Source organism: Azolla caroliniana, unplaced genomic scaffold, assembly GCF_043228905.1.
Source record: "Azolla caroliniana isolate FFs.n. ecotype wild unplaced genomic scaffold, voAzoCaro1.0.p SCAF_6, whole genome shotgun sequence".
Lineage (NCBI taxonomy): Eukaryota > Viridiplantae > Streptophyta > Polypodiopsida > Salviniales > Salviniaceae > Azolla > Azolla caroliniana.
The window spans coordinates 10236840-10261799 of record NW_028230441.1 but is presented as its reverse complement, the minus strand read 5'-3'; the positions used below and the strand labels follow the sequence as shown (position 1 = coordinate 10261799).

The window sequence follows — 24960 nt, the reverse complement described above, 5'->3', positions numbered from 1 at the left end:
ATGGCGGAGCTTGAGCATGGCCGCAAGATCTTGATCGCGGTGGACGAGAGTGAGGAGTCGATATATGCTCTCATTTGGACACTGCAAAACATAATCTTTCCATCCTCATCCTCAGAATCCTCGTCGGATCGCATTGTTCTGCTTCATGTTCAGAGCCATCCTCAAGTCCTTGTTGCTCCTGCGAGCCCCGGTACCACCATGACCACCACCGATCTATCTGTCTTTCTGTCTGTCCATCTCTGTCAATACGTACATGAATTTCTGCACTTCAGCCCCCCCCCCCCCCCCTTTAGAGTTCTTCTACAGAGTAAACTGTATTATTGTTATTTAATAATAATAATACGGTCAAGAGAAATGCCCCTTCCAAGTTTCCCCAAAATCTCCTAAAAAATGCCCCTCTTCTACCCACATACACACGTACCCTTTCGAAGACCATATGCACATACTTTGCCTAAGAGACGGATGGCCAAGGGTATTATTCGGGGAATTAATGGAAACGTTCCACAAAGTTTTAGGGTTCACCACGGGTCCTTGAGATAACAAAGGCAAGTGGATGAGGATTGATTTTGGAAGGAGGGGAGGACTCCTTGTGTTTCTCCCTTCGAGAGACTATTGAGTCTATATCGCTATATAACGATTATGACCTATCATTAAAGTTTTTAGTGTTAAGCCTCATGGAAGTCTACATTGTGGATTGGTTGGTACTAAAATTGATGTTAATCTGAAATGAATATCTAGCACCTACGTAAGATGTGGTGGGAGTCGTATGAGGTTGTTATGTGTCTCAAAGAATACACCATGTTCTCTTATAAACAAAGGCTTTGTATTCCTAGCTAGGTGCAAGATATGGTCCATGGATAGGCTTACCTGTTAAATTTTGTAATATCGAACAATTTAGGGATATATAAAAGAAATTGTTGAGAAACTTAACATCCCAACTTTTGAACACTCTATATGTTAAGAACATTAACTAACAAAAGGTCTCTTATTTATCTTCCTATTCTAATATATTTCTTTGTCTTTTATATCCTATTTATTTTTATATATTTATAAAGATTTATTTATTTATTTTCTAACATATTGTGAAATGCACATAACACATGCACACCACAAATATATTTACTGGATACATACATTAACTTTCTACCATCATGAAATATTACACAATGGTGGGACATTTATTTTATAATTTATTCTTCCATTTCCTTATTTGCTTCTTTGATAACCTCTCGTGGTGCAGGTTTCTACATCACCCCTGAGCTCCTTGAATCTGTTCGCAAGCATCAAGATGATACCTCTAAACGAGTCCTCCTTCGTACTAAAACATTGTGTGATGAGAAACAGGCAAGTATATACTACGTAGATATTTTGAGGCAATCTCCATCCAACTCATGTGAGATTGTAATAGTGTAGTTTTACATTTGCCACATAACCATCAAAACATAAAGCATATGTAACATGGATTAGATGCCTCACAACTCTAGTATAATGACTTTGTCAAGATCCTACTACATGACACTACTCCTCCATTTCTCCACTTATATATAAGGTTAGTGGTCACCCATGGGGAACTCCTTGCTCTTTAGTAAAGAGGTTATGAAGTTGGCCCTAAGTATACATGGGTACAATGATATAACAAGATGATATTACTTGGCTATCCTAGTGGTCACATTTATTCGCCCTCCAAGAAATGTTATTGTTCACACACTAAAAACCTATGGGAATGAATAGTGAAACATTGCGTCTTTGCTAATAGCACATTGGTTTGTGTTTAACAAAACATTTGTTGGGAATCTCCTCTTGTGATTGAGATATTTCCCTCAAACACTTTGACAAAAATCCTTCTATATGAATCTAACTCCTCCAGTAGGCATACCCCATGGCCTAGCTTTATTCTTAACATTCACACATGTATAGGGGGAGATAGTACAAAGACCATAGCTTTACCCTATAGATCCTTGTACATGTGTAAAAATTAATCGTTGTGGTATCTCAAAGTAAATGGTACCCCATTTTCCCATATTTGAGTATTGCTACATTAATAGGTAATGACATACACACCACACAACTTGCCTTTGAATTAAAGGTTGGTAAAGTTGTTAATAGTCACCTATTGGAATTGCCAAATCTCATACATATATTGAGACACACCATTGGATTAATTTCTACTTTATTTTGTTCTCGTAATCCTCAGGTGATATCAGAGACAATGGTGGCCATTGGAGACCCAAGGGATGCTATATGTGATGCAGTAGATCAACTCAATCCTACGTTTTTGATTGTGGGCAGCCATGGCTATGGCGCAATCAAAAGGTGTCACATGTGTTTTTCTCAAATTAGACTTTTATCATGATGTTATTACATCAATTTTAAATAGATTTAAATTCTTAATCTCCATTAATATCTTTTGCAGAGCTTTTCTTGGCAGTGTTAGTGACTATTGTGCACACAAGGCAAAATGCCCGGTCATCATTGTTAAAAAACATGCATGACGCATTTCTTATGGTACACCTAGAGTCTCCCATTTTACTCACACTTGTAATAGTCACATATTGTCATCTTATTTTACGACTACTTGTCATCCTATCTTTAGTCTATTTTGTTTACCAAATCAAGACACAAATCTTCAGAAAAGAAAAGAAAATGTAATCGTTTTTGAGCATATGTGGTCGTTTACTCATACTCCAAAAGATTATACTAATATTTGTGTGCATAGGGCTTAGAGTTGGCTTATTCTTAGGTTTCATTTGTTGAAATGGGCAATTGTAATTGGAAATGTAAATTATCCTCAATTTACCTTGCGTAAGAATTCCCAAAAATAATAGAATCCTATAGTTCCGCTTACATTTTGTATCAATCTTTTTTTTTCTTTTAAACAAAACACGTCTCTTAATCTCTATGTAAATTTACGGGTTAATCATTGTTAATATCGCACAAATATAAATATAAGCAAACTATTCCGAGATCTCAACAGCTCCATGGAGATTCTACTTTTTCTTTGTCTCCTTTTACCCGAGATCTTTGCTCTCGGGGTGATAATGTTGTGTCTAGTGGATATTTAGGGTTAATGGGAGGGTCTATCATACAAACACTTGTGTGTTTATTGGATGTTTAAGGATATAATAGCATGTTCAAAGGATAACAATGTGTTTATTGTGTGTTTGGGGGATGCAATAGTGCAACTCTCACGTATGTAGGTTAAGGTTCGTTGTAGGGTTGTACAAAAGGGGGAATAATTTTTTTGTTATACTTGCTATTGTTTCTTGTGGCCAGAGGTAGTGGCAACTAAATAGGAATTTCATGAGATGATAGTTTTAGGAATGTGATATTTAATAACAATTCAATTTTGCTTATGGGATGATCACTTTATCACATTTATGTTTTTTGAATGTGTACATATAATAAGTGAATGTCATTTGGTGCATATATGTGTGTCTATATGTGTTAAATGTGTATATGTATTTGGGTAAGTTTTGTGTTGGAGGGGAGGTAATCTAGGAACTAGAAAAGATTGTGTGTTTAAAAATTTGTTAAAATTCACGCCCCCTCCCCCTTTTTCTCTTCTTTGGGGTAGCTCTAGTGGGTTAAGTGTATGAGTCGGGAAGGGGGAAATTTGGGATGTCCTAGTGTGTGTTTATGAATATAGAGAAAGGTAAGTGTGAGAGGGGGAAAAGGTGTGTATGTGTGTAACATAGGCTCTACATCAAGTGTTGGTCGTTAATGCCAAGCTACAACAGTGACAACATTAGTCATTGTGAGGGGGGTGGTTGCTCATTGCTTCTTCTCCTAATCTTGTTTGGAAACCTTCTTCAGGAAGGTTTTAGACCTTCATGTAGTCTCCACACTCTGAATCACATGTCGCCTAACAAAATGACACCAAAATTTCCAAAATCTAGAGGTGCATGTTTAAGTCTTGCCACTTGTTGAATGGTTGTGCGTAGATTTACGAGCTGAAAACTACATTATAATCATAGTTTAATCCTTTTTTTTAAATACGTAAATATTCAAACATGGTGGTGGTTATATTTTCTTGTAGATGACAATAACCTTGAGATAATACAACATTTTACAATAGATAACACTTTTTAATAGGATGAGAGATATTAAGATAAAAAAATTTGATGGCATGTGTCAGGATCAATACTAAGATAGAGAAGGAATTAGTACTAAAAGATGAGGATTAGTACTAAGAGAGGTGTAGAACTCTCGAGAGAAGGAAAGAGTGAGCGAGAGAGAGAGAGAGATAGAGAGAGAGAGAGAAAGGGTGAGAGAATGATGATAAAAGATATATATTATGTGAAGAGAGTATACAATAGTAGCTAGGAGGCTTAAGACTGGCGTTGAACCGATTTGGTTCGAAATAATGCCTTGTGCCTCCTTTATAGTGTTCTCAGGAGTACTCCTGAAGTTTCTAGAATGTTCTAGAGAAATCTGGAATATACATCAATTTTTTATAATAAAACATAAATGAAAATAATATTCTACGTATGGTGTGATGGTCAAGAGCTTGACCCATGTAGCATAAGGTCATGCGTTCGGGTCTTGCCATATCATGACACTATCCCCCCTTTAAAACGACGAGTATCACGAGTTGTTTTGGATTGAGTACCCGGTTTGTCTGGATATTGACGATGGAAGTCTTCAAGAAGAGCACGAGCATTGGTCACATTCTCTATTGGTTCCCAAGTATGCTTGCTGGGACTATATCCTAGCCAATCGACAAGATAGTAGAGCTTGTTGCGAACAATCTTGGAATCAAGGATGGCGGCAACCTCGTACTCAGGTCCATCTTCAAGCTCGATCGGGGGTGAAGGTTGTGTAATATGTCCTGGGATGGTGCTCTCTTGATAGGGTTCGAGGAGAGAACTATGAAACACCGGATGTATTCGAAGTTGCGGAGGTAGATCGAGACGAAAAACGACATCATTAATCTTTCCTATAATACGGAAAGGACCTAATACGGATCTCCAATGTAAAAATTGGATGGAAGTCGATGACGTTCCGCGTAAACCTTGTGTGTTTGTTGAGCTTGTTGGAGATGAGTAGATAAATCGGCTTGTATCTTGCGTAACCACTCTAAACGATCCTCCGCACAAGGATTTGTGGACAACTTTGGGGTTTCAAATACACACCATCGGGGGTGACAACCCGTATAAACATAAAATGGCGTAACTTTAGTCGATGCGTGGACAGAGTTATTATAGGCAAATTCAGCGAAGTGGAGAATATCTGCCCAGTCATCCTAATGATAGCTTAGAAAGCGCTGAAGATACTGCTTCAGCATTTGATTTGTTCGTTCTGCTTGGTCATCGATTTGTGGGTGGTAGCTGGAGGAGAGGTTACAAGTGACCTTGAGCATTTTAAAAAGGTGCTTCCAAAATTTCGATACGAACTGGGGTCCACGATCGCTGATGATACTATCGGGAAGGCCATGATGCCGACATACTTCACGCATGACAATTTCAACGGTTTCTTCACTGGAGATTTCCTTAGTACATGGCAAGAAATGAGCCATCTTCGTATATTGATCTACGACTGTTAGAATCGCATTGAACCCGTTAGAGATTGGAAGATATGTGATGAAGTCTAGAGCAATGGATTGCCACGGCTTGTTTGGAATTGGTAATGGTTCTAATAAACCATATGGATGATGCCTTGGCATTTTCGCTCTGCAGCATGTATCACAAGTCCGAACAAAATCTTCGACAAATTGTCGCATATGGATCCACCAGAATGATCGTTGTACTAAATCTAATGTTTTAGTACTACCAAAATGCCCAATTGTATATGTGTCATGATAGTTTTGGACTACTCGAGGCGGCAAGAACCATTAGGAACATAAAAGAGTTCATTAAAGAATAGTAATCCATCATGGTATTTGAATTGCCAATAGTCCGTACATGGTGTTTGTGACTGTGAACAAGATCCTCGAGAGGGATCAATTTGTGTTAGAATGGCTTGGGCGAAAGCATTGGTCTTCAAGTCCTCATGTATAGTATCGATAACGTGGGAATCCATGGGCATGCCAAAGACATGTGTTGCTTGCAATCGTGTCGGTCCCAAGATTACTTGCTTTTGGTTATCAAAAACTGGCTCGCCAGGATGCGGTGCTAGGTATGAACGTCGTGATAATGCATCTGCTTTCCCTTGGTGCTTCCCCGGACGATATGTAATTTTGAAGTCGAAACGCGTGAGGAAGTGGGCCCACCGAGCTTGACGTCGATTTAACACACGAGCGTCCTGAAAGTAGGCAAGGTTTTTGTGGTCACTGAATACGGTTACTTGATGAGAGGATCCCTCTAGAAATAGCCTCCATTGCGTAAAAGAGTCCACTATTGCCAATAGCTCCTTATCATGAATTTCATAGTTGATTTCGGCGGCGTCAAACTTGCGTGAGTGAAAAGCCACAAGATGTAGCTTCTCATCATTACCCCGTTGTGACAGAATGCTCCCCAATGCGAAATCCAATGCATCAACTTCGATAATGAATGGTTTTTCCGGATCGACATGAACTAGAATTGGAGCTGATGTAAATGCCTTTTTAAGACTCTCGAAAGCCATGTCCACTTCTTCAGACCAAACGAACAATTGTCCCTTCCTGGTTAGCTGTGTGAGAGGCAAAACGAGCTTTGAGTAATCCTATATGAACTTACGGTAAAAATTGGCAAAGCCTAAAAAGCATTGCACATCTCGCACCGAACGTGGAGTTTGCCACTCTACCACAGTTTTGTCCTTAGCTGGGTCCATGGAGATGCCTTTCGAGGAAATGACATAGCCCAAAAATTCCACCTGGTTGCACCCAAAACTACATTTTTCTAGCTTTGCATAAAGACCATGTTCTCGAAGTCGTTTTAGTACTATCAGTACATGAGAATCATGCTCTTCTTGGGTCTTCGAATAAACCAGTAGATCATCCAAATAGATGATCAAACAAACATCCAAGAGATCTCGGAATATATCATTTGCCATGTGTTGGAAGACTGTTGGCGCATTAGTGAGGCCGAACAGCATGACCGTATATTCGAAGTGCCCATATTTGGTGCGAAACACGGTCTTCCATTCATCTCCTGGTCAGATCCGTACGAGGTTATAGGCTCCCCCCATAAGTCGATCTTCGTGAAGAACCTTGCACCATTGATTTGTTCTAAAAGACTTGAGATAAGGGGAAGTGCATACCTATTTCTAATTGTAACCTTATTCAAGCCACGGTAATCTACAACGAGACGAAGTGATCCATCCTTTTTCTTGACGAAGAAAATGGGTGCCCCGGCTGGAGATTTCAAATGCCGAATGAAACCATTTTCCAAATTCTTCTCTATATAGGTTCGTAGGACTTCTAGCTCGGTTGGTGACAAATTGTAGATCGGTCCCCATGGTGGCTCTTTCCCAGGTTGTAAATCGATGGGGCAATCATATAGTCGATGGTGAGGAAGCGTATTGGCTTGTACTTTATCGAACACATCGGCATAATGATGATACTTCTTTGGAAGTTGAACGGTGAACTCCTCTTTGATGGTGTCTGAGGGCTTTACTGATATTGCGAAGAGAAACATTTCTTCCTTGCGTCCTTCTTCCCGCAACTGATGTAGCGAAATGGTTGCAATCTCATGAGTAGACGCTCGGGTTTTTCGATACCGGATTTCTCTTGTTCTCCAATCTATGTCTAGGTTATGTAATTCGAACCATGGTAATCCTAAAACAATGGGGTGTTCTGGGATGCAAATTATATTAAATGATACTACACATGCTAGATTATCTAGGACAATATTAACGGGCTCTGACTCTTCTATGATATTTCCGGAAGCAATGGGACGACCATCAATGACTACTATAGAGGTTGGACACAGGAGTTTTCTGAGAGATATCTGATGAGCTTGGACAAAGTTCTTATGCATGAAGCAAGAATTAGCTCCAGAATCTAGAAGTGCTAAGACATGTACTGGAGGGGTACTTTTAGTACTAACACATTGCTAACTTGCTTAGAGGAAATTGAACCACTAATGGACTGCACAAATCTAGGGTTGTCCAACTAAACAACTCCTATTTTGGCTGGACTTAGTCGTTTAACTCTTCTTCTAACTGACTAAGGACATCAAATTTGTTCGCTAGATTTGGGCTATTAGTACTATTAGGACTATTAGATATCCCTATTGAAATAGACTCGGATTTAGTACAATCAGAACTAGCAACTATTTGGTTTACCTGCCTTCTTGGCCTATGGGGATAGTTTACCGCGATATGCCCTAGTCCACCGCAATAAAGACATAGTCGGTTTGCTTAGCGTCGTTGCTTCTCTTCTTCTAATAGTGGTCCACGACGACGTGTAGTATCAATTTCTATCAGAGTTGGAGTACTTACTAGCGGCGCATTATATGACTACCACTGAGGCGTAGGTAGGCTCAGATCTTGCCCTTGGCATCTGGAACTGACGTTTTGAACATCGTTCGAAGAGGCGATTGTCGCATCTCACTGCGCGAGAGATTGCTTCTGTTAAAGACTTTGGTTCTTCGAGAAAGGTCAAGAGTAAATCATTGACATCGTTACGTAGACTATAACGAAATTGCTCCATTAACGCTTGATCATCCCAGGGGATATCGAAGGTGAGTAGACGAAAACCTGCAGCGTATGCGGAGGCTGGACGATCGCCTTGACGTAGTCGTCGGATTTTGTTGATTGTTGTCCTTATGTTGTCAGTATCTCCAAAACAGGCTTTAAAGTCACTCATAAACTCTTCAAAATTGTTTAGTAATGGAGATTCTTTTTCTAACAGCGGAGTGAACCATGCCAACGCTAAGCCACTTAACAACATGCCTACTAAACCCACTTATGATGCTTCGGTGAGATATCGGGAAGGATGCATTTGAATAACTAGTCGTACCTGATTAAGGAACCCTCTAAACTGCGATCGCGTTCCATCGAATTTCACGGGAAGGCCGATCTTTGGTTCTTTATGAATCCCTTGTGTTCCAGGTCCTTGTTGTTGCATCGCTACGATGGTTGCTTCGAGTTGTTGCACGCGTAACGCAAGTTCCCCATGTTGTTGTTGCGTTTCCTGCTTTTCTAAGGAAATTTGTTGAAGATCCCCCAACAACCGTTGATTTTCTTGTTCCAAAGCAAGGGACTTCTCTTTCAAGCATTGCAACTCCTAGAAAACAGATTGATATTCTTGAGGACTAATAGTGGCCATGGGATGAGAGGAAAGAAGAATAAGAGATTAGTATGAAGGGAGGGAGACAGAGGGGGGAAAATCGGTTCAAACTGTCAGGATCAGTACTAAGAAAGAGAAGGAATTAATACTAAAAGATGAGGATTAGTACTAAGAGAGGTGTAGAACTCTCGAGAGAAGGAAAGAGTGAGCAAGAGAGAGAGAGAGAGAGAGAGAGAGAGAGAGAGAGAGAGAGAGAGAGAGAGAGAGAGAGAGAGAGAAGGGTGAGAGAATGATGATAGAAGATATATATTATGTGAAGAGAGTATACAATAGTAGCTAGGACGCTTAAGACTGTCGTTGAACCAATTTGTCGAAATAATGCCTTGTGCCTCCTTTTATAGTGTTCTCAGGAGTACTCCTGAAGTTTCTAGAATGTTCTAGAGATATCTGGAATATACATCGATTTTCTATAATAAAACATAAATAAAAATAATATTCTATGTATTACAATGTATGGTCTAATGGTCAAGAGCTCGACCCATGTAGTATAAGGTCATGGAGTCATGCCATATCATGACAACATGTCCCTATGGATGTGGTTCGACATTTGGGACCTTGAGATATCCTTACAAACCCTTGGATTCTAGCCATTGGCGTAGTCGGTCTAAGACTTGAATTGACATGTTTTCGTTTGTGGTTGTTTCCAAACTGATGTTGTTGTCGTTTGTGCCTATCAAAGAAAGCATGAATGCTTGAGTGCGTTGATGTGGTTGTTTCCTACGTTCAAAGAAAGCTTGACATTTTTGTGAGAATACTTTTTGTGTTCTGTTCGCGTGAAAACGTTAGTGTTTTTGTGAAACACAGAATGTAGTCGAAGGGGTGTTTGTGAAAAGATGGGCCATTTTACAAGAAGTTTTAATTAGAATCTGCTATTAATGGCTTTCAAATGATACAGAAACGTCACAATTATTATAGGCTAATAATGGCTCTTTAATATCCACCACTCGTAATGAATACTAAATGATTTGTTGGCCTATCCATTTATAGTTTGAAATGGACAGTGCCAAGAAGTAAGAATAACAATCTTGAGTATTTTTCTATTATACATTTGCCAAGTTTTTTTTTCTTTCTATTTACACTTTAAATGTCCTGTTGTCGACTTTACTAAGTGGTTGACAAATTGTCGATTTCGACTTCAAGTCCTAATGGATTTTTCGGCATTGCTCCTTGATAAGGTTTCATTCGGAATCCATTCACCCATTTCGGCATGATCTCCCCACCTAATGTACCAACTTGGAATGTACCATTCTTATTTTCCACAATCCAAAAAGGACAGGTGCATTGGATTCAGAGTTTACTCGACATCGAACCCATCTTCGTTTGGAATACTAAGATTGGCTTACCAACTTTGAACATTTTTGCTTTCTGTTGTCAGTGTCGGTCGACGAATGCCCTTTGTTAGTCTCTGCTTCTGTTCTAGGTTACACATGGCTTGGATCCGACTTTCTTCTAGCTATAACAAGCGTTCCTTCCGAACCCATTCAGACTGCTCTTCGTCAAGTTGTTCGGTGATTTGCACATGCAATGTCGGAACTTGAAATTCCACTGGCATTACCGCTTCCAAGCCGAATGCATCATTCTCTTGTACTTAGTATGGGATGCCCATAAGGCACTGTGCAGCTTCTAATCCCAATCGGTTCTATTCTCCTTAACTATTTTTCTCAAAATCATATGTAATGTCTTGTTAATTTATTCGGCCAACACATTGGCTTGAGGATAATACGAAGTACTCTTTTTATGTACGACGCCATAGTAATTTGATAATTCATGTACAATTCTGTTTATAAAATGAGTACCTTGATCACTTACTAGTTCAAATGGGCACCCAAATTGACACCATATGTTTTCATAGAGAAACTTTGTTGTTGACACTGTTGTATTATCTCGAAGAGCTTTGGCTTCGACCCACTTCATATAGTAGTCAGTGGCGACAATTATGTACCGATTGCTTGTTTGAATGGTCTGACAAAGTCGAGCCCCCATTTCTAAAATGGCTCCTATGGTAATACCGGTTGGTGCGGCATCCGATCTCTTTTGATTGGTTGTCCGGTCCACTGGCATAAATCGCATTATCGACAGTAGTCGACTGCATCCTTTGTGGTAGTCAATCACTATAGATCACTATTCCAATTTTTTCTAGCAACCATTTCCCCAACATAATGTCCTCTGACAATACCACAATGGGCCTCGCACAAAATTGCTTCCTTTTCAAATTGTCGAACCACGCGCTGCCATATGCCATCTACTCCCTTATGGTATAATGCATCATTTAACAAACAAAAATTCTGACTCCGAACCACCAGCCTCTTTCATTCATCAAGTGTCATTCCTTTTGGTGGAAATCCGGTACTAAGATATATTGTCATATCTGTAATTCATAAATTTGCCTTCTCTTCATCCATTTCATTGGACTTCATTGTGTCAACTCAAAAGAGTTGAGCGTTGTCGTGAAGATCTGTCACTACGCGCGGATTGCGAGGCGGAACCGTCGGGTTCTGGACCGAAAGGATTTGAAGTTGGCACAAGCTTTAGCGAGAAAGGAGAGATTGAAAGAGAGAGAGATTGAGATAAGATAGAACGCTTGATTTTAGATTGAGAGATATTAAGATTGAACTCTTGACTTTAGATTTGAATAACAAGGTATATCATCAAAAGGATAACGAATTTTCTTTTTAATATTAATTTTGATATAAAGTACAAAGCTCTTGATAAGAATTTTACATTACAAAATCCCCCTTTGATCTTTTTGATCCCCTCTTTTATAGATGCCCTCATGCATTTGAGGGTTCAAGACATGCATAAAATGCATGTTTGCCATTTGGCGCTCATGTATTACATGTGGTGCATGATAACCACGTCACTAATTATAGCTCTCATGTATGAGAAATTTACATGTAAACTTATAATGATAAAAATATTATTTTAAGAAAATGTTTTGGCTTAGTGGTAAGCTTATAGACTCTCAACTTGGAGGTGTAATGTTCAAATCCACACTTGCACTCCTTGTATATATATATGTATATTTATTTTTATATTTATCTGGTTCGCTGGATGCCGCCGGATTGCCGCCGGTTATCGTCGGTTGCCGGATTCCGGTTCGATCACTGGTTGCCGGATGCTGATTACCATTCGGTCACCGAATCCCAGATGTCGGTTACCATTTGGTCACCGAGTTCGGGTTTCGTTGCCAGATGCCGATTACGTTGTCGGTCCGATTTTGGTTGGGCAAAACCTTTGCAAGTAGCTAGGCCACACCCATCCATCCAATAACTTAGTTCAAGTCACCTTGAACTCTCGATGCTCCACACATAGACACAAAGATAATAGCTTTTGCTCTACCTTATATATGGTGAGATCCTTATTTCCTGTCTATGTGGGATATCTCATAGTTTTATTTTTCTCTTCTTCCTTCTCATACTTCACTCCCACATAACTTGTCACTGTCCGTTTTTTATGTTGTAAAGCACATTTGAAAGCTCTTAAAGACCTCCATCTTTTTGTACTAAGATATTAAACATACTTAAATTAGTATCTTCACCATTATTGTTTTATATGAATCACACTCGATTTCGTACGTTTTATTTGATTTTCACACCATTGCCGAAAATCTTCATGACAGCGTTGGGAAAATCATCCTTTACTCCTGCACCTGACTCTCCCGATTCCAGTCGACTCAGATAGTCGGTGACTGCATGTTGCACCCCTGGTCGGTGAATTATGTCGAATTCAAATTCTTGTAGCAACAATGTCCATCTGGCTATTTTTCCTGTTAATTCCTGTTTCGACACCAAGTAGAATAATGCCGAATGATCGACATGGAATGTGAATTTCCGACCAAACAAGTAATGTCGGAATTTATTAACGGTGTATATCATGTCGAGAGCCTCACGTTCGGTTGTTGATAACTTTCGACTCGTGTAGTACACTAGCTTGTACCAATTCGGTTCCGTTAGCTCCATTAAAGAACTTCCAATTGCTACATCTGATGCATTGACAAAGACATGAAAATCTTTCTCCCAATCGGGAGGTTGGGCGGCCGAAACCTTAGTTAGCATCTTCTTTAGACAGTCACATGCAACCTAGTCAGTTGTCATCCATTGAAAAGGCACTTTATGAACGACCATATGTGTCGCCACATAGGCTAAATACCAAATCATCCGACTGTGCCATCTGATCTGGCCCAAGAATCGACTGAGGGCTTTGCCATTTGTTAGAGGCGGAGTGTCCATTATTGCCTTCACCTTGTTACGATCGTTTGCAATACCTTCCCGACTGACAATATGGCTGAGCAGCGTACCGCTCGTCACTCCGAATGCACATTTAGCAAGATTGAGACTAAGTTGTCCTTGTCAACCATCCCAAACATAGTCAAAGATGTTCCATGTGATTGACTTTTCTGTTGTATACTGCAAAATCTATAAAAATTTCTTGAATTACTCTTTGAAATGTTGTCAGAGCTGTTTTTAAGCCGAACATCATGACTACTGCTATGAATACTCCCCATTCGGTGATGAATGCTATCTTTTCCTGATCATCTGGGTGCATCTAAACCTGATTATAGCCACTAAAACCATCTAGAAAACTGTATATTTTGTGGCCTACCACTGGATCTAGAATTCCGCTAGTAAATGGTAATGGAAAACCATTCGTTACCGTGGCCGCGTTTAGTTTTCTGTAATTGACACAGACCCTAATCTTTCCGTTTTTCTCGGGTACAACAACTATTGGACTTAACCAAGTTGCCTTTTTTACTAGACGACCGAAGTCGACCCTGAGTAGTTTCTTGATTTCCTCTTTCACTTTAACTACATAATTCGGATTCAATCTGTATCGATGTTGTACCACCTTCACATCTCTATGTAAATTGATTTGATGATGACAAAACATTGGATCTAACCCCTTCATATCTTCAAATGACCATGCAAACACATCTTTATACTGTCATAATAGGTCAGTCCTCTTAGCCTTTTCAGCTAACTCCATTTCCTTGGTGATCAAAATCATCTTTGGTTCAACATCCTTCTCGACTAAATTTAATTCTTCTAATGCCAATGCCTGAACTCTCTGGGATACTTGCATCTCCCTTTCCGTAGCTTCATGTTGGGGTCGTTCATTGTTTTGTCGTCGACAAGAATCTCTTGTTCTTTTGCGTCCTCACTGAAATATGGCGTGAGTGTTTGCATGATGTCAACTTCGAATAGTGGAATAATTTTTGGATTATCCTCAAAGTATTGTTCTTCTTCAGCATCATCCAACCCTTCCATCATGCTTACTGCTTCGGCATGGGATTGGTAAACATTGCCGGGTCATGTTGACCTTTTCTTGTGTCGACAACCAAATATTGTTCTTACCCTTTCGGAATGTCAAAGTGTTCTTGTTCCAATTTTGTTTAATGTTAGTAGTTTTTAGCCAAGGTCGACCTAATAACAATGGATATGCATCGGGTGCATCTAGATTAAGCACCATTGTTGAAATTTTAAAAGTGTGGCCTCCTATAATAATATCTAATTGTCGAAGTTTGTCGAAGTAGACCAAGTGGTCATACCGTGCTTACAAGCTTACAAGCTTCCAAGCTTCCAAGCTTATGGAGCTCTGGTCTTCCACTTAAGCAACAGGTATTCCTATGGAGATGCCTATTGGGTGTGCTCCTGATTGGGTCGAATCGTCAAAAGAGATTGATAGCCTCACCGTATTGTGCAAGATGTGGTAGATGATTGGAAACGGTGCCACACTTATTATGGACTTGCTCATTCACCAGAACATTTGTACAAAGACTAAGTGCATCTCTTTATCACAAATTTCCTGGCCGAAGGTTTGGCAAACACTTTTGGATATTTGGACAAATTACGTGCGCCCTATCCAACAATGCCTATTTTCTCCAATGGACACGATTTTGGGCACTCTGGATCATTTGGACAACCTGCAATAATAAGGTATTTGATGGAAACCAACTACATGAAGTTAGCTTCTTTAAGCAATCCCTCTAGCAATCTCTATTTGATTGTCTACAACTTAGAGACTGTCAAGGACACACTGAGTGCAGACTAGGGCGGAGCACAGATGATGGGGCTACGAGCGACGGATGAACTTGGAGCTAGATGGGACGAGGCTAGGAACTCTAGATGTTATGAGCAACATGCGGTCATGAAGACAGAAATAAAGATCAAGGAGACAAAGATGAGGCGAAACGAGAATACTAGATTGATGTGTCAATGACTGAGTTTGAATCCCTTGAAAGGGACCAAGGATGTTACAAGTATTTATACAATTTCCGAGATTGAATATCTCTAGAATATACTCGAGAAATATCTCAAGAATATACCCTTTTAGAATATACCACAGAATAATTCTATAATATACTAACGACTAGAATATTTCGAATGTACTATGCACTAGACTCTACAATATATACAATCAAATATGGATAGTTCACAAGAGTTTCCATATGGTTAACACAACACAAATGTACTGTGTGTGTTAAAAGTCAGAGGTTCGAGTCTAGAATGTGATATTATCCCCCCCTTTTACGCCGTCTTCCCAAACCAGTCATTGGCTTAAGGGGATACTGTTGATGAAAATCTCAAACCACCTGCAAAGTATTTTGTAAATTTCCTAGAGACATCACGATGCAAATTTACAATCTTTACTTTGAGTGCTTTTAAGCTCTTTAGTGTCTAATCGACACTTGTATTTTTTCTTTATTTTTTGTGGGTTTTCACCTCACTTTGAGGTTTCCCACTAGTAATAAAAGTGTTACAGAAAAATAAAAGGTTACATGTTGTATCTCCAACATGACCATATTAACCGCTGGTGCTTTGCCTTTATCTTTTGTTGGCCATTGGTTAGCATAGTGGCCATCCTTTCGGCAAATGTAACAAGTTGGCACCGATGAACCACTCGACTCACCAGGTTCATATTGAGGTTGACAAGCATCTTGAGATTCTTGTCCCTAGGAGTGTGTTGGAATCGTCAAGATCCTTTCGACTTCCGGTTATCATTGAATCGACGATTTGATGGGTGATTTTCATCATTACTTCTGTGATTAGTGGACCTTCTATCGTCTTGATATTGACCACCCCTATAAGGTTGCCGATTATTACTATCCCAACGGGGTGAGTAATTCCGTTCATTATTGTTCCGACTATCACGTTGATAGTTATCATGTCGATCATCTTCCTGACGATATCCATTATATTGGTCATCACACCGATAGTCATCGCGTTGATAATCATCTCTCCGATTATCATCCTTGCGAATCTCATTTTTGTGGCTATCATCGCATCGCTCTAATTGATACTGATCATCATATCTTGATCAATCATCTTCTTGCGACTAATGCCCGGACCGATTCCAATCCTCATGGACATTATTCTCAAGGTGAATCTGTCGAACTGGTACGACTGTCTTGTTAAGCAAATTAAACTTACATTGATCAACTGAATGAACCTTGGAATGGCAAATCGTACAATGAGTACATAAATTGCATTCCATCATTGAATGCCCAGTGTTGAGACAAGTGGTACATTGCACCGCTTGTCGGAACCGTAGCTCGGTAAATTTCTATGTAATGCTGACATATTCATACTATTATTAGTATGATCCATTGCTAAAGCTTTATGATTCCGAAAATTGAGCCACACTATAGTTGTTCAAAGAGGCTCACGTATTGCTTCCAAAAGGATATCCTTGAGCTCTTCTTCTAGAATCAGTCGTGAAATCCGGAGTTGTAAATTTTGAAACCGAATCACGAATTTTGACACCGTTTCATGAGGCTCCTAATATGCTGCATAAAATTGGTTAATTAGATCCATCAGTGGGATCTATCGATGAAATAATTGGGTAAACTTTGCAGTTAATTGTTCGAATGAGTCCAACGCCTTTGGCTTGTTCTGGGCATACCAATTCGTTGACAGACTATCAAGCGATAATACGAACTCAACGATTTTTTATTTTTCTTTGGCTGCAGTTGACAGTCGTTGTGCCACATGGTTCACCTCCCATGTCGTCCGAAAATCACACACATGCGCTTCCTCATCGGCTCCATTCCAATACTTTGAGTAAGGGTAAGGCATATTGTCCTATTCCCAAATGTCATAAAAAGAACTATGTTCGGACTACTCCTCGTTCGAATGACTATCAATTAAATCAGGAATTGCACTCCACTCCCCCTCAACTTCTTGTTGAGTCTGATTGATAGGTATTGAATCGTCAACACTCCCACCTGCTACATGTTGAGTCTTCGATAGTGTGTGTGGTCTTTTTCGGCCTGCAAATGTATCCGGACTAGACGACATCCATTCCCCTTGATCGCTACCTATAGCAGATGTAACCGGGCGTGCCAAAATATTGTGTTGATTTGCCAACAACCGACTGTTGTAACCGACAAGCACAATAGGTCGAACGTTCTATCAAGATGATTGTGGTGGGAAATTGGATGACTAGTAACAGTCTATGCTTACACTTGTTCTACAGAGCCCTATTCTATTTACTTAGTAGCCGTGATCAACTATTATTCTTAATATAATTAATTAGTAGACACTGGATCAGATTTCAACACAGATAGCAATACCGAATAGTAAGAATACAATTGGCAGAGATATACTCTAATTACTAGCTTATATTCATTAAAAAAATAGAATGAGAGGATTACAATGCTCTCGGTCCCTTTTTATAGGTGATCCAAGAGTCTCTCTTCAAGATTTACACTTGCCGTGTTTGGCAAGACTACAACAAAACTTTTGTAAGTAACTCTACTATTTTTCCTACTTGGAAAAATATATATTAATTCATTTCTAACTCATCGATCCGACTCCGACACTTTCATACTTGTTCAACTCCTAACCTTGTCGACTCCGACTCTGGTAGTTGACCGACTAACATCGACTCTACGTCATTGTCTATAGGCAAGTGCGCTAAGTTAACCCCACGATATTGTGACCCATTTGAAATCCTTAAGCGAGTTGGATCATCTGCTTATCACCTTGCCTTACCCCGTAACGTTGGTATTCATCATGTTTTTTCACACCAGTCGTCTAAAACCATTTTTAGGCTTTAGGGATAACACCATCACAATCGAAGATCTTGTAACATTAAATTTTTCTTACAAACCTCATGTTCCTAAACGAATTCTTGATTCTCGTACTAAACTTTTACATTCTAAAGAGATTAAGCTATTCAAGATCAACTGGATGGATACACCTATTGATGATGCCACATGGGAATGCGAGCATACTCTTAAGGCACAATTCCTCACTTTATATTGCAAGAGTGCAATCTTTTGAAGTAGGGGAATATGTTATGTACACATAACATAGGTGAGGGTAGGTCACTAATATATACATAAGTGAAGGGTATGTTCACTAATGTTAAAAAGGGGATTAATGTGATTGGATAGAAGGAATGGTTGCTGATAAGATGGAACGAGGATGGGGGGCCTGCTCAGCCCAAGCAACCGAACTTCATATATTTTGGGCGGATCAGGAGAACAGGTGGAAAGAAGGCAAGGTATTTTATAAGCTCGATGAGGACAGAGTCACAACCATTTGAGAGGAGCTTGCGAATGACTACCGGTCCTTGGCCCAACTCCACTCCATAGAAATAACAAAACTATTAGAGGAGTTCTGGGACGATCAACTTCAGTTCACACTGGAACTGGAAGCTTACGAAGCCGAATGAGGGCAGACGTAGAAAGAGCATGAGAAAGGCGAGGAACCGGAGCACATTCAACTCCTTGACAGTGAATTGAGCGGATAGTCCCAGGACAATCCGACAACGCAACCCCCATACCCCCCCCCCCCATTAACACTGAACCAGTTGAGGCAATCGATGATTAGCCAGTTGTCACTCACTGAGATGTCGCCACCCAACAACGAGACGAACAAGGCCATCACGCCAAATCACCCCAGCCACTACCTCAGGAGAATCCACAGAACAAAGGGATTAGTGGAGGAAAGACCGAGGTGACGACGATAGCCACAGAGCAAACAACGCATGCCTCGACCCCACCCGATGACACCACCATTGGTAGCGACGAGTCGGCTCAACATGAGCCAAACATTTTGCATATGTTTTACGATGCCTAGCCGACACATAGGGTCCGACCATGCAATGCATTGTCCCACATGCATGCCATGTGTTGGCCAGTCAAGACAACGCACATGTGAAAAGGCTAAAGGACGGTTACCGGCCTAATTGAAGATGGGTGGGGCCAGACAGGGAGTGAAGAGGAAAAGTAAAACGGTGCAAAACATTATTAGTAGTAACGATTCACGTTCTAAATGTAACCGTCCATGCTCCCTATAAAAAAGGGACATGGGAATGATGTAAAAAGGGAATCGGTTGTAACAGTGTATTAAGTCGTGCCTTATAATAGAAATTTGTCTTGCTTATACTTTGTCTCTGTCTCTGTGTCGAGAGTTTCATCTGTGTCGAGCTTTCTTTAATTATTCTGTATATCGTGCACATAACCAATCGATTGTAGCCGGCTCGGTCTGAGTCTCCACAAACTCCACAATCATAGACTACAGTAACTCGATTCGTAACCATGTAGGTAACTGTACCTGTACGTGTTTTTGGGTTCCTCTAAGGCAGAGAACTTGTCTACACCTTTGTCTCCCTACCACAAGACCTTGAGCCGGATACCGAAGGAACAAGTATCCGGCACCGTGTTACTCTAAGCCGGTAACACTTTATGTTGAGTTTTATAAATATTTGTTTTATTTGTTGTGCACTAATATATCTATCGCAAAATCTTGATTTTTTTGGAGTACATGGCTCAATTAGCACATTCTTCTATAAAAAAGGAAGATTATAACATGTTCCAATTTATTAAGCAAAAACACTCGGCTTTTGGCAAACGCAAAGAAACGTCGAGGAGCAAGAAAAACTATGAAAGAAGTTAGAACCTTGGAGTTTTCCTTTACTTTCCTCTAATAACACCCATAGGGTTTTTGTTATTTCCCGAAATGGGATTGATTTCCTTGATTACCCTTCCAAAAAGCGAGAGAAAGGGGATGTGTTGGCCATACATAACTCTTCACGGATTGTTGGGTTGTGGGGTCAGTAGGCAACTCAAAGAGCCGATGGGAGTGGGTTAAGGAAGGGGCAGGAGATGCGCACAATCCGGAGGCACGAGAGAAAGTGTGGAGCAATTGGGGAGAGGACGAAGGGACAAATGGAGGAAGGAAGAAAATGCAACACGAAACGAAAGGGGCGGATGGAATGAGTGAGTGATTTATAGGATCCTCCTCCCAAACTTCACTTTACATACTATAAGAAGCAAGTGGAAAACGATTTGGAGCCGTCGATTTGGAAACCTGATCGGACGGTCCAAGTGTAGCAAACATTGCATTCTCCTCTATCTCCACGTATAAAGCCAGTAGAAGGTTCCAGAAATTCCTTCTCTTCGCCCTCGTCTCTCTCTCTCTCTCTCTCTCTCTCTCTCTCTCTCTCTCGTTCTCGTTCTCGTTCCTCCGTCTCCTCTCCTTCGTCTGTTTCACAGCTAGGGTTTGCATCTTCGACGATTTGCGCTACCTCCTCGCGTTATGGTAACTTCCTTCTTCTTCTCCTCCCTCTCTCCCTCCCGCTACTTCTCCGTTTCCGTCTCTTTTGTTTCTCCCATTCTGACTTGATTCCTAGACGCTTTGCTTCTCTGAAACAGAAGGCTGATCTCTTCTTTTTTCATGAATTTGCCTTCTCAAAGAAAAACTTTTGACGCTTGCTTAGAACCATCTACTACTTGATGTAGTCATCCCTCATTCTAAACTTGAGGGATTATCGTTGTGCCTATCTCCGAAATTAGACATTTTTTGTTGCTGTATGTGTTTAACTTAATCCTCACAGGCTGATCGTGTCCTTTATGAAATTGACTCGCTTATTCATGGCCTTTAGTGTATTATTTGAAGTTTGGCTTTTTAGTTGCGATATGTTTTACTCTTCCTGATGATTCCAGTTAGCCTTTTATGCATTTTAGCTGTAAGAATTTGCCTTTGTATAAAGTTGGCTATATTCATAGATTGACAAAGGTAAGCCTCACCATCGAATATAAGCATGAAATTATTCGGAAGGAATAATGTTTCTCGTCTTGCAGAGTATATGGTCTAGGTATAATCCTATTCGTACAATCGCCACGTAAACTGTTTCATAGATTTTGAATAAATTAGGCTAATTTTGTTCTCATATATATATGGAAAATGTTAGTTTCTTTCAAGATATTAACCAGGAATTGACTGTTTCGGTTTAAATGAAATTAATTGGTCATGATGACCATGTATTAGCTGACAGATTCTTCTTTTTGTTATTGTTACAGGCGTATGCATCATCGCAGCGGAGAAGCAGGTTTGTCCTCTTTATTCGTCCTCTTTTTTTATGTCATTTTAGGAGATTCTTGGATCAAAGATGAGATTGTAGTACTTATTGATCTTAGAGCAAGTAGGTTACTTCGAAGATCTCTTAGATTAAAGTTTAGATTGTAGGATTAAAGATGAGATTGTAGGAGTTCTCAACCTTAGAGTATGCCTTTGACTTGATCGTAGGGTAATAGATTACACTAGAGATCTCTTGGATTAAAATATAGAAATTCTCGATCTTTGGGTATGCGTTTGCTTGATTTCCTAGTCCTCGTATTGTTCTCATTGGTGGATCTGTGTGGTTTATGATAAATTAATTTTATGAAGATTTCCTGCATGAGTCCTACAGGTTATCTACTTGTACTCTTTAGGTAGCTTCCAAATTTTAAGGGTCTATTGAAACTTAAGTATATATCTATAAGTGGATTTTTATAAAAAGCAAGACAGGTTGTGGCTGATGGTTTCTCGTGTTCAAATAATTTCTCAGGAATAATGAAAAATAAATATCTTCAGAATCCTTCATTATGATTTTTCTGACAATATGGGGATCAGTGGAAAATATGTTATTGCATCGTGTCTTTTGCATAGGTTGGATATTGCATGGTCTAATGAGTTCTGCTGTTATGATCTTCATACTAGTTATGGAAACACATTCAGTGGTTGTATATTAGAACTGTAGGATATTAATAGATTTCTTATTAGTAAATAATATCCCTGTACTGTTTGAGTTTCTTGTGGAAAAACGTTTTGACTATTTTGTATAAATTTGATTGTGCTCCCTTCCACCAGGTATGATTATAGTCCATCATCAAGGTATCGCTCTCGCTCTCGCTCCAATTCAAGATCTCGAAGCAGAAGTCCTGAAAGGTAATTATTCTGTGGAATGTAGTTTGTGCATTGATTCCGTCTTCTTGCTAATGGAGTATTTATTCATTGTGCAGTGATGAAACCTCCCTCAATCCTGGTAATAATTTGTATATTACTGGCCTTTCTTCACGGGTGACCGAAAAAGACCTTATTGATCACTGTTCAACTGAGGGAAAGGTGAATATATAGGTGTCTGGGGATGGTTAATTTTGTTTTCTTTCAATATTTTTCTTAATCTGATTGATTCGTATCATGTTTTCAGGTGGTTGAATGCCACTTGGTGGTAGATCCAAGAACCAAAGAATCGCGTGGGTTTGGTTTTGTTACAATGGAATCACTTGAAGGTGCGGACCGATGTATCAAGCATTTAAATAAGTCCATACTAGAAGGGCGAGTGATAACTGTGGAAAAAGTAAGTTGGTTCTATTCTTATGAACCTTTCCATTTGATATTATTGTTCGTCTTTGTATCATGTGGCATAACCAGTTTAGATATTTTGACAAAGCGACATTAGAAGAGCATGTTTAGATATTTTGACAAAGTGACATTAGAAGAGCATTGATATTATTATTCTAAAAGCTTTCCATCTGTAACTAATAATTAGGAATCATGTTAATGAATGGGAGTTGTATGCTGTGTCTGTCTAGATGGTCGTCTTTGCGTCATGTGGTATGACCAGTCTATAGATGTTTTTACAAATTGCTGTTGGAACCATTGATTGTTGAAGTGTCGTAAACTTTAGATCTGATAGTTTTGTGTTGATTATCCATACTCAGCTCGACTTGTCATTTTACTCAAAATTCAATCTCAAAGACAGCTACGTCGCTGTGCCACCAACATCAACTTTCACAACTTGGTTCAAGATGTGATCGGTTACTATGAAACCTGTAAAAATAACATTATTTGAGAAGTTTCGACTACGGAACATCATTCTTGATGTCATCATTTCTTGTTTATATTATGCATGCAATGCAGCATTCAAACATCAAAACTTCTCAGCAAATAAAAGAAAGGTTTGAGTTGATCTTGGATTGTGACCCACATCAAGTAGACTGAATTTCACTGATTGCAATTTCTACTATTTTAACCTAAGCCTATTTATATGTATAAGATGTTCGTGCTTCCACCACAGTGCTAATGAAACTTTCTTGATCTGATTTTTATTTTTTGTGTCACAGGCAAGGCGGAAAAGAGCAAGAACCCCCACACCAGGGAAGTACTTAGGAGTACGGACGACCAGGGGCTCATGTGAGTAATTCTACAATTCGCAGAGGACAATGCATTTGAAATTTGTGCAATATTTCAAAGAATTAATCATTAATCATTGGAGCCTTGAAATCATTATGAAATTATTAAGTGAAATATAATTTGTGCAATGAACTAACTATTTTTAATCCTACAACCTGTTTCGCTTTTTGGCAGCATCATATGATTATGAAAGGAGGCGATCTCCTAATTATTCTCCTTACCGTTCTTCTCGGGATTATTCACCTGATTATTCTCCGTACAGAAGCAGGAGCAGGAGTAGATATAGGGGTAGATCCCGTTCCCCTCAATATTCTCCTTATAGATATGGAGGTCATTACAGGGATAGATCTCCATCCCCATATAGGTATAGTAGGAGGAATAGAGATAGAGATCGATCACCATCTTCTGATTACTCTCCAAGGCGAGAGGACAGAGGAAGGTCTCCATCGCCTCTATATTCTTCATATAGAGGGAGGAGATATCGTTCTCCATCTCGGTCACCGACCCCTACCTATTCATATCGAAGTGGGCGGAGATACCGATCTCCTTCAAGAACCCCTGTTCGCAGATACATATCTCGGTCAAGGTCCAGAAGTGTCTCTCCTTATTATAGATAAAAATAAGTATAGTAGAGTAAAAACGGTATGACCTTAAAATGGATAAGTCAAATTGGATTAAACATTTGTGCTGTACAAATATATATACACCATTCAGTGGTGGCATCTGATCTGGACTTTTTAGTAGAGGGTTTTTAAAGGCATTGCATTTTAATTTCAGGTCTATGGATTGTTGACCATGTGTTAATGATTTCTTGAATGGAAGAGGTTAGCATTTGCTTTGATTATTGGGATGTATCAAGATAGATGTTACTTGGTATTAATGAGGTTGTGGGATTGATCAAAAGGGTCTCTAGAGCTTCTTAGATGACAGTTTTTGTGTATTTAGTAGTGAATATGTTATGTTCAAATCCCTGAGGGTTCTAATATTGATTGATATTATTTATGATGGTGTTAAAACTTACGAACGTGAACCTGTATCATATTCATAATATTGAAGTATCTGCCTTTGAAGAAGAGGATAGGTATATAGCCTGTAGGCTGTAAGGTGATGGCTCTGTGCACGTGGATCGGTATAAATTGAGCAGGGTGGGTAAGTGCATGTCCACCTAAAGGAATGCCTACTCTATAAAGGCAAGGGCCAAAAATGCACTCGGGTTGAAAAAGAAATGCTAAAAGCACTCCTACCTCCTAATCTAGAAGATAAGATGATTTGGGAGAGGGCGTTACTCAT

The 24960-nt window shown here is 39.6% G+C and overlaps 2 protein-coding genes across 2 annotated transcripts; both read left to right on the top strand.

The window, feature by feature from the left end:
• Window positions 1-2801, top strand: LOC147863047 (universal stress protein A-like protein). Its single transcript, XM_087321759.1, has 4 exons — window positions 1-190; window positions 1241-1344; window positions 2195-2313; window positions 2414-2801. The coding sequence occupies exons 1-4, from the start codon at window positions 1-3 to the stop codon at window positions 2490-2492; spliced, it is 492 nt and encodes a 163-aa protein (XP_087177885.1). The 3' UTR covers window positions 2493-2801.
• A 17825-nt stretch (window positions 2802-20626) lies between these two features.
• Window positions 20627-24426, top strand: LOC147863046 (serine/arginine-rich splicing factor SR45a-like). Its single transcript, XM_087321609.1, has 7 exons — window positions 20627-20754; window positions 21516-21544; window positions 22345-22422; window positions 22497-22599; window positions 22685-22834; window positions 23601-23670; window positions 23845-24426. Exons 1-7 carry the CDS (start codon window positions 20752-20754, stop codon window positions 24285-24287), a joined length of 876 nt encoding a protein of 291 aa, XP_087177735.1. The 5' UTR covers window positions 20627-20751; the 3' UTR covers window positions 24288-24426.
• The last annotated feature ends 534 nt before the right edge of the window (window positions 24427-24960 follow it).

Excerpts from the sequence above, each read along its gene's own strand:
- LOC147863047 (XM_087321759.1), top strand. The coding sequence starts at position 1 with ATGGCGGAGCTTGAGCATGGCCGCAAGATCTTGATCGCGGTGGACGAG. Across the intron at positions 191-1,240 it reads TGTTGCTCCTGCGAGCCCCG|GTTTCTACATCACCCCTGAG; the intron begins GTACCACCATGA and ends CTCGTGGTGCAG. Across the intron at positions 1,345-2,194 it reads CATTGTGTGATGAGAAACAG|GTGATATCAGAGACAATGGT; the intron begins GCAAGTATATAC and ends CGTAATCCTCAG.
- LOC147863046 (XM_087321609.1), top strand. Across the intron at positions 22,600-22,684 it reads ACTGTTCAACTGAGGGAAAG|GTGGTTGAATGCCACTTGGT; the intron begins GTGAATATATAG and ends TCATGTTTTCAG. Across the intron at positions 22,835-23,600 it reads GAGTGATAACTGTGGAAAAA|GCAAGGCGGAAAAGAGCAAG; the intron begins GTAAGTTGGTTC and ends TTTGTGTCACAG.